The sequence below is a fragment of the Ursus maritimus genome, unplaced genomic scaffold, assembly GCF_017311325.1.
Source record: "Ursus maritimus isolate PB19 unplaced genomic scaffold, ASM1731132v1 scaffold_2, whole genome shotgun sequence".
NCBI lineage: Eukaryota > Metazoa > Chordata > Mammalia > Carnivora > Ursidae > Ursus > Ursus maritimus.
Genome location: NW_024424452.1, coordinates 41560069 through 41572301, shown reverse-complemented (window position 1 = coordinate 41572301; position 12233 = coordinate 41560069). Strand labels below are relative to the sequence as shown.

The 12233-nt window shown below is 62.2% G+C and overlaps 1 protein-coding gene across 4 annotated transcripts in view; it reads left to right on the top strand.

Annotated features, from left to right (window-relative positions):
* Nucleotides 1–5461, top strand: part of CRABP2 (cellular retinoic acid binding protein 2) — a 6598-nt gene extending 1137 nt beyond the window's left edge. For 2 of the 4 annotated variants that reach the window (XM_040635820.1, XM_040635821.1), the window contains exons 3-5: nucleotides 3697–3875; nucleotides 4017–4133; nucleotides 4563–5461. In XM_040635820.1, the coding sequence (XP_040491754.1) occupies nucleotides 3697–3875; nucleotides 4017–4133; nucleotides 4563–4613 (347 nt within the window). In that variant the 3' untranslated portion in view covers nucleotides 4614–5461. Of the gene's footprint in view, nucleotides 1–194; nucleotides 279–587; nucleotides 854–3696; nucleotides 3876–4016; nucleotides 4134–4562 lie in introns of those variants that run through there. The other 2 variants (XM_040635818.1, XM_040635819.1) reach the window with 2 other exon arrangements.
* Nucleotides 5462–12233: the final 6772 nt, after the last annotated feature.

Sequence of the window (12233 nt, the reverse complement as noted above, 5' to 3'; positions counted from 1 at the left end):
CCCCCGGGAGGCCGGCGCGGGCCGGGGGCCGCTCCCTCCCACCCCCTCGAGCCGTTCCAGCAGGGGGCGCCGTTGCCCCACTCGGGTGCCAGGCCCAGCCGATCCTGGCCTCCCCGGCCGCTCTCTGAGCTCGGGGCGGTCACACGGGACCCGGTTCAGGCCTCGGTGGAGCCGAGCCCGGCCGCCAACCTCTTCCCCAGCGCCGGCTCGGAGCGGGGTGCGGCCGCTGGTAGTGTCGCCGGGTGTCCGGCTCCAAGGAGTCGAGAGCACCGAGTCAGGTTGGGGAGGGGCGGGGACCAAGCCAGCCGTGACCGTGGGGCGTGAGACCTGAGGCTCTGCGCCCCGGGCCCGGCGCCCCCTCCTCTCGGCAGAGAGCCCAAGGCGAGCGCTCGCCCCGGGTCGCCTCTCCAGCCACCCCTCGCGCGGGGCCAGCTGCCTCGGCCCCGGCGAGACCCGGACCCGCCCACGGGGGGCCAGATCCAGAGGCCGGGAAGCCGGGGCTCAGGGCCCCCCAGGTGGAGTGGGGGTGGGGCGGGAGGCGGGGCCACCTCTCTCTCTCTTTCTCTCTCCCTCTCTCCCTCTCTCAGGCAGGGGCGGGCCGGCTCAGGGTATAAAAGCTGCCCGCGCGGGAGCCCAAGCCAGCTCTGGGGTTGTCCTAGGACGTGTCCTGTCCTGAGTTCCACCACCAGGCGAAGGCGACGGCGACATCTCTTTTGACTAAAAGACTCAGCGTCCAGTGCTCCAACCAAAGCATCTAAGGGGACCGCCACTCGTGCTTCCATCATGCCCAACTTCTCCGGCAACTGGAAGATCATCCGATCGGAAAACTTCGAGGATTTGCTCAAAGTGCTGGGTAAGGAGATTTTCGAGCTCCCGGGGAGCGGAGGGCGGCGCCGGAGTCCTCGGAGGTGCCCGAGAAAGAAAGGAGGATCAAAGCGCGGGAGGCTGGGTGTCTGCATCCCCAAGAAAAGGGGCCGAACGCCTGGGTTGGGGGGCTTGGGGCCGGGACATTTAGATACTTTCGTGGGCGGGGTGCCCCCCCCCAAGGCCAGCTCCTGCAGTGACCAGCCTGTGAATCAAGTAGAAACCAGAAGCAGGAGGTCGGTATCCCCGGGGGTGAGGCCGGGGAGCTCTGGGCAGTTCAGAAGCTGCAAACCCTGCACCCAGGCTGGGGGCCTGGGTCCTTACTCAGCCGAGCCCCTCGGAGCCCGTTCAGCCTCTTAGCCTCCACCCCCGCGGCCCGAGCCCAGGCCCAGAGCAGGTTCCTGATCCCTCTGCCTGGCGCTCCACCCGCCAGGTGATCGGCCACTGTGGCTCCCACGGTTGCCCCTACCCTCCCCCTGCAGCACTTTCCGCGCTGTGCCCAAACCCTCCATCTGTGACACAAATATTTCCTACAGCGGGCAGCTCCAGAGTCCTCAGTCGCTGTGGATAATTATCACTTTCTTAGATTTCAACAAATGGCTTTGTGTGAAACCCCAACCCCCCATTTCCGAAAATCCCAGTTCTCATCTTCCTCCCTCCCCGGAGACCTGGGGCAGTCCAGCTGGGTGTGTTGGTTGCAGGTGGGGGAAGTTAAACCGACTCGGCCTCTTCCAACTGTGTGTGCCCTCTGGCGTGTGGGGAGGGGCAGAGAGCGGGACTGCTGGGAGGGGCTCTGGGAAGAGAGGGAGGTAAGTTAAGGACCTCCGCAATTGGGAAGCCCCCCCCCCCAGCCCTGCAGACTGAGGGTAAGCATGCCCTGGATCTCTGGACTGAACGCGGTGGGGGGTGGCGCAGGCACACCTTGTGCAGGGCGGAGTGCAGGAGTGCGTCTGGACCCAGGAACGGTCTGGAAATGCTGTCTTTCCATCATTCCTTGCCATTAGTTCTTGCGTCTAACTGCAAGACTTCTTTAAGCCCTGTTTTTCCCGCTCTTCCNTTGCTGCAATTACACACCAAAACGTTTTCCCTTCAGAAAGCCTAGATGCCATTCCCTCCCCACCTCTGGATTCCGGCCCCTCTCCCCAGCAGATGAAGCAGGAGGTGGTCGGGCGCAGCCACAGGCCCAGCTGGAGAATAAGGGCCAAAGCCCAACCCTGTTGTCTGTCTTTGGTCTGTTTGTCCTCCCTGCGGGGTCTCGCAGAGCCACGTGCCCTCCTCAGGCCCTGCTGGGGGCAGATTGGAAACAGACCCAGCAGACAAACAGCCCTGGCTGGACTGGCGTCTCCTCGGAGCGCAGCCCTGCCTCTGCGGGAACCTCAGCCCCTCCTGGCCCCCTGTGCCCAGTCGAGTACCCCTCTCCTGGTGACGAATGCTCAGGTGTTTGGGAAATAGCTCCCACCCACTGCTGTAGGCAGTGCGTGTGAGCAGTTTCTGCTCCTGTAACAGGGAAGGTGAAAGTTGGACAGTGTTCGGTGGACTTCTAGGTGAAGATGGGGTGGGCGTGTCCCCTCTGCCGAGGCCACTGGATCTGAGAACCTCTCTCAGGACCCAGGAGATCAACAGCCCAGAAGGGGGTTCCTGGGGCTTCTGGGGGAGTCCTCCTGCTCTCCCACTCCTTTCTTTCTGGAACAAAGTGGGTCTGCTTTAGTGCCAAGGGAAAAGAGGATTTGTTTCTCTAGGAGCCCAGGTCTGAGGAGGGCCAGGGAGTCCCCTTGCCTGACACAACCCTGCTTGGCCCCCTCATCCCCACCCATTGCTTCCCCAAACATCTCTGCTCCAGTTCAGGGGGGGCACCAGGCAGGTGAAGTGGGGTGGTGATGCTTAGGTCAGGCTGGGGCCAGAAAGTCCTTCCTGCCTGCTTGTCTTCCTGCTCTCCTGGCTTCCCCAGCCTTCCTCATGACTGGGGAGCAACGAGGAGGGGCCCAGTTTGGAGAAGGATATGGGGGACAGGCTGAGGGACTTTGAATCCACAGAGGCTGAAGAAGAACTGATCGCCTGAGGTCAGGGTGATTCTAGAGTAGGGAACATACTGGGGAGGGGGCAGGGTCCCTGTCTGTCTCTTGAGGGGAGAAGGGCACTGGAGCCTGCCAGGAGGCTGAGCAAGCAAGGGGCTGATGCAGGGAACTCTGTCTGAGCCTCAGCTCTGGCCTTTTCTCTGGTTTCCTTTTCCCAGTAAAAATAACAGCAGCAATAAGAAGAGGCGTGCCCAGCGCTGTGTTTCTGGGTCCCACGAGTGCCACCCATTTGCCCGGGGTCACCCGGCCTGCAAGGGAGGCCGGACCTCAGGGTCCGGTGGATCTCCCTGCAGGGCCTGTGGCTTCCCTGCGCTGGGGCCACTCTGTAGGGGGGACAGCCGCTCCAGCTTCACTTGCGGAGAGCGACAGGGATGGGGTGAAGGAAGGCCCACCTAGCACCAGACAGGGAAGGTGCATAGGGCAGAAAGGAAAGCGGGGCCCTACTTCCCGGACAGGAGCGGCGAGGCCTGGCTGGGGAGGGTCTGGCCTGCACTCGTCCCTGTGAAGACACAGTGACTCTGATGGGTCCACCCCCACAGAGGCTCACAAGCAGGGTGGACAAAGGGTGAGGTGAATGGGCCAAGGTGAGGATGCCCGCTGGGTGAGGGGGATGGGGAGAGGCTGCCCCCGAGAACGCTGGGGTCCAGGCCTACTGATCAGCAAGGTGGGGCCGCTGGGGGCCGCCACTCTGCCCAAGCGGTGCTGTGGGGAGGGGTGAGGCAGGGGCCCGGGGCGAGCCTCCCTCCTCTGCGTGCAGGGGTGAATGTGATGCTGAGGAAGATCGCCGTGGCTGCAGCGTCCAAGCCGGCGGTGGAGATCAAACAGGAGGGAGACACTTTCTACATCAAGACGTCCACCACGGTGCGCACCACAGAAATCCACTTCAAGATCGGGGAAGAGTTCGAGGAGCAGACTGTGGACGGGAGGCCCTGTAAGGTGAGTCCCTCGGGGTCACGGTGCCATGGGGCCACCCAACGTGCCATTTTCCAGTCTTTTCCTGGATTCTCAGCCCCACTCCCAGTGGAGAACGTCCCTCTCGCGGCTGCGGGCCCTGCTCACGCGGCCTCTCTCTTGCAGAGCCTGGTGAAATGGGAGAGCGAGAACAAAATGGTCTGCGAGCAGAGGCTCCTGAAGGGAGAGGGCCCCAAGACCTCCTGGACCAGGGAGCTGACCAACGACGGGGAGCTGGTCCTGGTAAGGCGTGCCTCCTGCCAGCCCAGCGCCAGCCCAGGGCCACGTTCGGGGGGTTTCTGGGACGCTCCAGGGCACAGGAGGTCAAGACCAACTGCACCGGTCGCCCCTCTCCCGAGGGGGCTGCTGGGCTGGACGAAGCTGTCCCTATCCCACACGGTGCCACTCTGTGACCAGGAGACGGTCTTCGGCGTGGAGTGGACGGGCACTGAGGGGCCTGGCAGTTCTCTGGGTGATGACAGTCCTGGCCTGGGGAGGAGGGTAGAGGACAGATCCCTGGGGCTCTATTGCTATCCTCCCTCCCATGACACCAGGGCCTGTGGGGACCAGCTCCTGCTGCCAGTCCTGAACCTAGAAGGAGGTTTGGTCTCCCAGGCCACAGGACCAAGGGCCTTCCAGGTTAACGATGACTTCTGACTTGTGTCCTTCCAGACCATGACAGCGGATGATATCGTGTGCACCAGGGTCTATGTCCGAGAGTGAGCGGCTGTGGGTCCAAGAGCTGCCAGAGCCCCCCAGCCCACACTCCCATGCTCCCTGCCCTCCCCCCTTCCTTCTAGGCTAGCTCTCCCCTCACCCCCCTCACTCCTGGGGATGCTGGGATGCCTCCAGCTTGGCTCTGCTTTGGGGGCCCCTCCTCCACCCCTCCCCCAACAAAGAGGGACGGATGGCAAAAGCCCAGATCACCTGTTCCCGAATCACTCCCCCTCCCCAGCCAGCAGTCCCGAACCAGCCCAGAGCACAGCCTCTCTTTCTGCGAAGGGACCTAAGGGCCCCAGTGGGAGAGATGGCCCTCTGGCTTCCGCTCTTTGTCCCTGTAGCCTACACAGTGTAGAATATTTATTGGTTAATTTTATTAAAATGTTTTAAAAAAATACAACCTGTCTCTGGCTCCTTGGGAAGGGGACAGATGAGTCACCTGAGTTCCACTTTGCCCCTGAAGTGCAGTGTGGGAAACAAGGGTGTCCGCAGCAGGGGGAGTTGGGCCGCAGGGAGGGAGGGGCTTCCCCTCACCCCACCACCCCCCTGCGGCCTCCTGTGCCACCCTGGCTTCCAAGGCTGTAGTCCTGGACCTCGGCAGGGACGCGGGGCACCGGGGAACTGATTCCCACCTTCTCCCACACCTCCCTCCAGTTGTTCCTTCTCTCCTCTAACTCCAATCTGTGGGCAACCCCAGGCCTGGCCTTGGCCTCCCACAGGGTTCCAGATGAGCTCACTGATGCCCACGGGCTGGCCTTGCTCCCTGATAAGAGTCTCCTGATGAGGGGCGCCTGGGTGGCGCAGTCATTATGCGTCTGCCTTCGGCTCAGGACGTGATCCCAGCGTTCTGGGATCAAGCCCCACATCAGGCTTCTCAGCTAGGAGCCTGCTTCTTCCTCTCCCACTCCCCCTGCTTGTGTTCCCTCTCTCGCTGGCTGTCTCTGTCAAATAAATAAATAAAATCTTTAAAAAAAAAAAAAATGTCTCCTGATGAGACGTCCTGCCCGTCCTCCAGTTCTGAGATGGGAGTATCTCGGCCTTGAGACCCACACAGCCCTTCTGCCGGCTCTCCCACCTTCCATGCCTCCACATTCAGGTCAAGGCTACACTGCGTCTTCCCAAGCTCCCTGGCCATCTCCCCAGTGCCGGTCCTCCTCCCGCAGGCTGACGCCCTCGACCGGGCCTTCTCCCGGCCCACTTGGTCTCATGCCGTAGCGCCTTCTAACTGGCCCGCCTGGTCTGCTCTTCTGTCTTCATGGCTTTGTGGGGGCGAGTGAGCACCGTGTCGGGAGAGAGTTTCCTGTCCTGGTTCTATCACCTGCTTGTGACCTCAGACAAGCTAATCGGTTTCTCCGAGCCTTTGTTCTGTAACCGAATGGCCTGTGTGCTGGGGACTGTCCGTGGGGGCCAGCCAGAGCCAGCCAAGGTGGCTAGCGGCTTCCCTGGCCCCCCATCCTGCTCATCTCCGTTTCCTTTGTGCGGGGGCCACATTCAACCCTGTCAAATAGAACTCTTCCCTACATCATGGGAAACTGACTTCAGATGCTCCAAGCTTACGTGCTTATACCTTGGGGTTCCCCCCAAAAGAAAGACTCTCCTAGGGTCCGTATCTTCATGCCAGAAGGGGTTTGGTTCTGCAGGATTGCGTGGCTGTCCTTTGGCCCACTTGCTGGTGGCAGGGCAAGGGGCCCAGCAACTGGCCGGCCAGCTCGTGGCTGAGGAACAGCTGCAGCACTGACAGCCCACCAGAGCCCCAGGGCTTGGGAAGGAGCGTGTTCCTGTGGGAAGGGCTGCTGTCCGCGATTTCTCGTCTATAATACAGCGACTGCAGAACGTCCAGCTTGCAAAGGCTTCGTAGTCGTTAAATACATCTCAGTAAGTACACAGCCCTTAGCAACTGCCAGCCCCCACAAGCGAAGGCCCTACCTCTCTGACCCACCCTCCAAAATGCTGCCAGGGGGCAGGAGGGGGGGTCCTTCAAAACAAAACGGTATCATGTCAGTGCCCTGTTCAGAAAAAATAAACCAAAACTCGCCTTAGCCGCAGCCCCTCTGTGCAGAATACAACGCAGACTGGTATCAGTGGCCGTTCCAGACGCGGCCCCTAGCCCTTCCCGTGTGGCTCCTCCCCTGCGCTTGCCTCCCACTCGCCCATGGGCACCCAGCGCTGCTCCAGAGCTTGGCTTCTCGCCTAGCCCGAAGCGGCCTCTCCCGCCAGCGGTGCTGACAGCCAGTGGTCACGCTTCCCGGCCTGTGTGTGGCAGGTGAGCCTCTCCCTGCGAGACCAGGGTGCCCTGGGGCCAGTGAGTCCTGCTCCTGCCCCAGGAGAGGCCACTTGCTGCAGCGGAGGGCAGAGGGGTCGGGGCCAAGGAGTGGGGGCGACGGGCAAGCTGGTCCCCTCTCTGAATGTGGGGCGGGGTAGATGGTTTCCTGAGAGTCTCCTGGGAGCTGGGCACCGTGCTGGGTGCTAGGAACGCAGAAATGTATCCCACGGACAAGATCCCTGTCCTCCTGGGGCCTGCGGGAGGGCACAGCCCTTTAGTGGGAAGAGATGATGAAACCATAAATGCACCCCTCAATTCCCGAGTACACCCCGTGCAGGAATGAGGGAAAGGAGGCAGAAGGAGGGAGAGAGCACCAGGGGAGACCCAGCTGAGATGCGGGGTGGGCGGCCATGTTGAGAAAGCAGGTGTTTTGGAGGACAAAGAACTTAGGGGGGGCCTGAAGGACGCAGAGGGGGAAGTACTCTAGGCAGGGAGAACCACAGTGTGAAGGCCTTGAGGACAGTTTGGGGCTGCCCAGGGTCTGGGGACTGCAGTGCAGGCAGCGGGGGCCTTCACGGGCCAGGGCTCACAGAACCTGAGGGCCACAGTCCATGGTTCTTATTTGCTCCCAAGAACGACAAGCCAGTGAAGGATTTAAAGGTGGTGGCATCTCACCTGTGCTTTAGGAGTCTCCTCTGGCTGCCAGGTGAAGATGGATGGAGAAAAGTAGGGGGTGAGCTGGGGAGGGGGAGCCCCCAGGCGGCCAGGGAGAGGCTGGAGCAGAGGTTGGAGAGAAAGTCAGGGACTGTGGAGACCTGGTAATGCATGAGGCAGGAATGAGGGGTGAGAGAAAGGAGGGTGTCCTGGGTGGCTCTCTGGCTCTGGTCCTGGGGGGCTGTTTTCAGAAACGGAGAAATAAATCTGGGCTTTCTGGACACCAGCTGTGTTCCTTTGAATGCAGAAGCATCCTAACTCCTTCTCCGAGGCCTGGCTTCATCTCCATTCCGCATCACCTCCTCCCCTCCACCCCATCCTTGACCTCAGCTCCTGGGATGCCCATCCAGGCTGTGGACTCCCCAGCCCACCCTTCCCACCTCAACTTGACTCCCACACCCACCCTGGAGGGCCTTTTCTCAAGCCCTCCCTGTCCCTTCTCACACCTTTTTGGCTGGGGCTTCTGCTCTTGTTTTTCTAATCAATTTGGCTCTTTCTGGAATCAAGTTGCTGAGGAGAGAGAAGAGGGATGTGTCTGTTTCCCAAGAAGCCCCAGAGGGCGGGGGCTGGGTCTCCCCCATCAGACTGGGGCTCCCTGAAGGTAATGGGGGTGTGTCTCCCCTGAGACTGGGGCCCCCTGAGGGTAAGGCCCTTCCCCCGGCTCTGCTTCTGTACTTCCCCGCCCTCCAGCCTGAGACGACAGGGAAGTTACAGTCCTGGACCCAAGAGATGAGATCAGGGAGAGGCCGCCTCACCCATCTGGCCCAGCCTGGCCCCACCCGTGAGAAAGTCCCTCCAGCTGCCCCTCCCACCCCGAAAGCCCTCTTCCTCCTCTTCCGTTACCCTTACCCGGGCCTTCATTACTCAGCAGTGCTTTTAGAAGAAAATGCACAGGAGCCCCTTACCCCTGCTTTCATCCCCAAAATTCTGTGGGCAGAACCTTCTCTCCAGTCAGGCTTCTCAGAGTTCAACCACAGAGGGGGCAGCAGAGGACTCCCACAGTGAGATCCAGAGAAGGTAGGAGGGCAGGGGCAAGGGAGGGGGCGTGTGGGACGCTCCCCTGGGGTGGGGTGGCTGATGCGCACTGGGACAGCCCGCACGAACGTCTTAGGGAAACCGAGGTACACACACCCACGCTCAGCGAGAGACAGGAGCGCCGGGCTGACATAGACCTAGCAACGTCAAAACTGAGACATTCAGGACCCAGCCAGACCCAAGAGGACAAAGCCTGTGGGACCAGGGCCCTGGGTGCCACGGAGGCCCAGGAACCCAAAGGCAGCTCCCTGCCCGTGTGTGGCAAGACGAGCCAAGTTGCAGGAACCCACAGGGGAGGCCGGGCAGAGTGGGGCCAGACTCCGGAAACCCTGAGGGTGCTGAGGAGAGGGAGAGGCGGGGAGGAGCCTGGCAGAGGGGACCAAGGGGTCAGGGAGGAGGGGGACTCCAGCATGGAGGAGAGGGTACTGAGGGCCCCAGGGGTGGGAGTCAGGGGAGGGGGGCCTGCTGGTCAGGCCCTCTGACCCCAGGTCCCGACAAAGGGCCGCCTAAGGACCGCCACAGGCAGGCGCAAGATGGATGGGACTGGGGCGGCCAGGCCCTTTGTGGCGGGGGATGAAAGGGACCAGGCTCCAAAGGAGCGTCCCCCGGGTACCCCCCATGCCCTGTTGGCTCCACTGCCCCTCCCCCAGTGACCTCAGGAGCCTTGGAGTGTTGGGGGGTGGGGTGGGAGGAGCTGAGTCCAACCAGGTATTTCCCCTGGCTGGGCCAGCCCTACCTGAGAAAGATGGGGGGCAGGCAGAAGGACAGTGGGGGCCTGGGTGGCCCTTTGGTCTGTTTAGAAATGGAATCGGGGGGCGCCTGGGTGGCACAGAGGTCAAGCGTCTGCCTTTGGCTCAGGGCGTGATCCCGGCCTTATGGGATGGAGCCCCACATCAGGCTCCTCTGCTATGAGCCTGCTTCTTCATCTCCCACTCCCCCTGCTTGTGTTCCCTCTCTCGCTGGCTGTCTCTATCTCTGTCGTATAAATAAATAAAATCTTTAAAAAAAAAAAAAAAAAGAAATGGAATCGGTGTAAGATGCGGAGTCCGTGCCCTCGCCAGCGAGGCCCCCTCAGAGCTGGGTGAGACTGGTTCCAGCGAGGGCCAGGGGTTCCCCGGGAGGGCCCTCCCACCTCTCCTGCAGGCCTGCTGCCCTCCTGACCTCTTCGCTTCTTCCTGTCCCTGTCCCCCTTGGCGCTGCCAGTCGAGAAACCAGTTCTGTGCCTGTCCTGGATAAGGATCTCTGGGCTGGGCGCTTCCCAGGCAGCGGCAGGAACCTGGCAGGAACCTGGCAGGCCGACAGCATCCCCACCCCCAGCCAGGGCCGCCGGGGTCTCCCCACTCCTGGCGGCTGCCTGAGCCACCTCTTCCCAGCCTCCTTCCCCTCAAGGGAGACTTCTCCGAGCAGCCTTGTACGGGGCAGGGGCCTCCCTTGCCTTCTCCCGTGGGTGTCCCAGAGGCTGGGTCCCTCTCCTCCTGCCCCCCTCCCCCCCTTCCCCCAGACTCCCCACAGGGCCCCGACAATCACTCCCACAGCAGGGTCAGCCCCTGGCCCAGTCACTGGCATGGAAGGGGTCAGGTTGAGACAGGGTTGACCCCACTTAACCCCAGCCCATGGTCTCCTCCTGAACCATCACTCAAGCCCCAGGACATTCTGGTCCCTTTCTCATCCCCCTACTCCATCAACTGGAAGGGACTTCCAGTCAAAGGCCATCTCCTCCATTCTTCTGACATTCTGTCCAATGTCTGCCTAACCTCTGCCCCTGCCCAGCGCCCCAGAAACCTCAGACCACTCCTAGCGCCTCAGCCAGGCCTCGGCAGGCTTGGCCAGCCTCTCCCAGCTGCCTCAGGGAGCCTTCCGCTTGCAGGGGCGTGGGAGATCAGAAGGCAGGGAGGAAGGCAGTTCGGGCAGCTGGTGGGGAGACCTGGGGGCTCTGGAGGAGACAGGACTCAGGTCTTGGCTCCCACCCCCAGCCCTGGAGGTGAGCTGGTGTGTCGAGCCAGGCTGGGAGTCGAGCTGGTGACTCAAGCCGGAGCAGACAGCTGCACAGTCCTCAGCAACCAGCCCTCCCTTCCGCTGCCCGAGGTGGAATCTTAGAAGCTGGGAATTCTAGAAGCAGAGAACAGAGTCCCAGAAGGAAGGGCCCTCAGGAATCATGCCTCTCCTTTGTCCAAGAGGAAACTGAGGACCAGAAAGGGGTGTGGCCTGCTTAGGGGGTCGCTCAGGCAGCAGGGAAATCACTGGTCCCACAAAAGGGGGCTACTTGGGTCCAGTACAAACAGTTTGGTCCCAGCAGGTGTCAGCTGGGCCCCTCCGCACCCTCTTGCTCTCCAGCTTTCTTGCGGGGCCCCTCTCCTCTCTTCCGGGCCACAGATTATGAGGCCAGGACAGGTGCCGGGCCCTTCAGTCTCAGGTGGGGGATTAGAAGCTAAGGTTTCAGCAGGAGCCTAGAGGCAAGGGTATCCCGGGCTCAGCCCAGAGTGGCCTGCGGAGGGAGGGCCACGTCTGCTGGCCCGGCAAGGGGGCGGACACCCAGCCCCCATCCATCTCAGCCCACCCAGGGATGTGTCCGAGCATCAGCACGCCTGGGGGCCTCCCTGACCTGGGACACACAGGGAAGGTGGTAGCGCTGTTTTCAGGGGTCCCTACGAAGGCCGGAGCCAGGCCAGGCCCTTGGCATATGGGCAGCATTTATCCCCCGACAAACATTGCGGAGCATCAGCTCCGTGCAGACCCCGCGGTGGGCGGGGCCAGTGCAATCCTGACAGGGCTTCGGTGAGCCCCGCCCCGAGGAAATAGTCTCTGGCCCCTGCGAGGCGCCTAGGGTGTCATTCCACAGGCCCCCTTGGTTCCGGAGCCAGGATGGGCCCTGGGAGCTCGCTGTGCGGGACAGGGTGCCAAGAAGAACGGCCCTCTCCTGCCCCTGTGGCCTCTGCCACCCTCAGGCTGCCTGGGGCTTAGCTCGGGCCTCTCCTCCCGGCTACGCAGAGGCTGAACTTTTCAGACAAGCTTTCCTGTAATTGTCCTTCTGTCATCACAGTTCCCCATGCAGAAACCCGCCAAAGAACGGTGGAAACGCACAGGCAGAAAGGAGAGATCACCCCTCCAGCAGCCTGTCTCGGGGCTAGAACAAACGGGGGCCACAGCCCCACCGAGTCCCGGGACTCAGCAGAGGGTAGATTCATCCTTCCCAGCCCTCTCTGGCTCACTCCTGCCCTTTGCCCCCACCCCTCCAGGGAAGTCCTTCCTCAAGGCTAACTTAAGTGCCTCCCCCTGCAGCGTCAGCATCTCAGGGGATGAAACCCAGAGGATAGACCCCTGTCCTAGGTGGCTTCAGGGACCAGAGAGTGTGTGGGTGCACCTGGGTGGGGACGCTGCTGCCTCCTCCCTCACCCTTCTGTCCTTGTTCTCCACCCCACTCTCCAGGCCCTCCCCTCGCCTCAGCCCCCAACTCCAGCTCCTGGCTGGGAGCCAGCATTGTTCCTGCCCCGCTCCCTGCTCCCCTCCTCCTTCCCTCCCTGCCCTCCAGGAGGCGGGCTGCCCCTGGGCACCCGCCTGCCTGGTCCCTGCGAGCCTGGGGCTGGGGCTGGGGCGGGGGGGGGGGGGGGGGG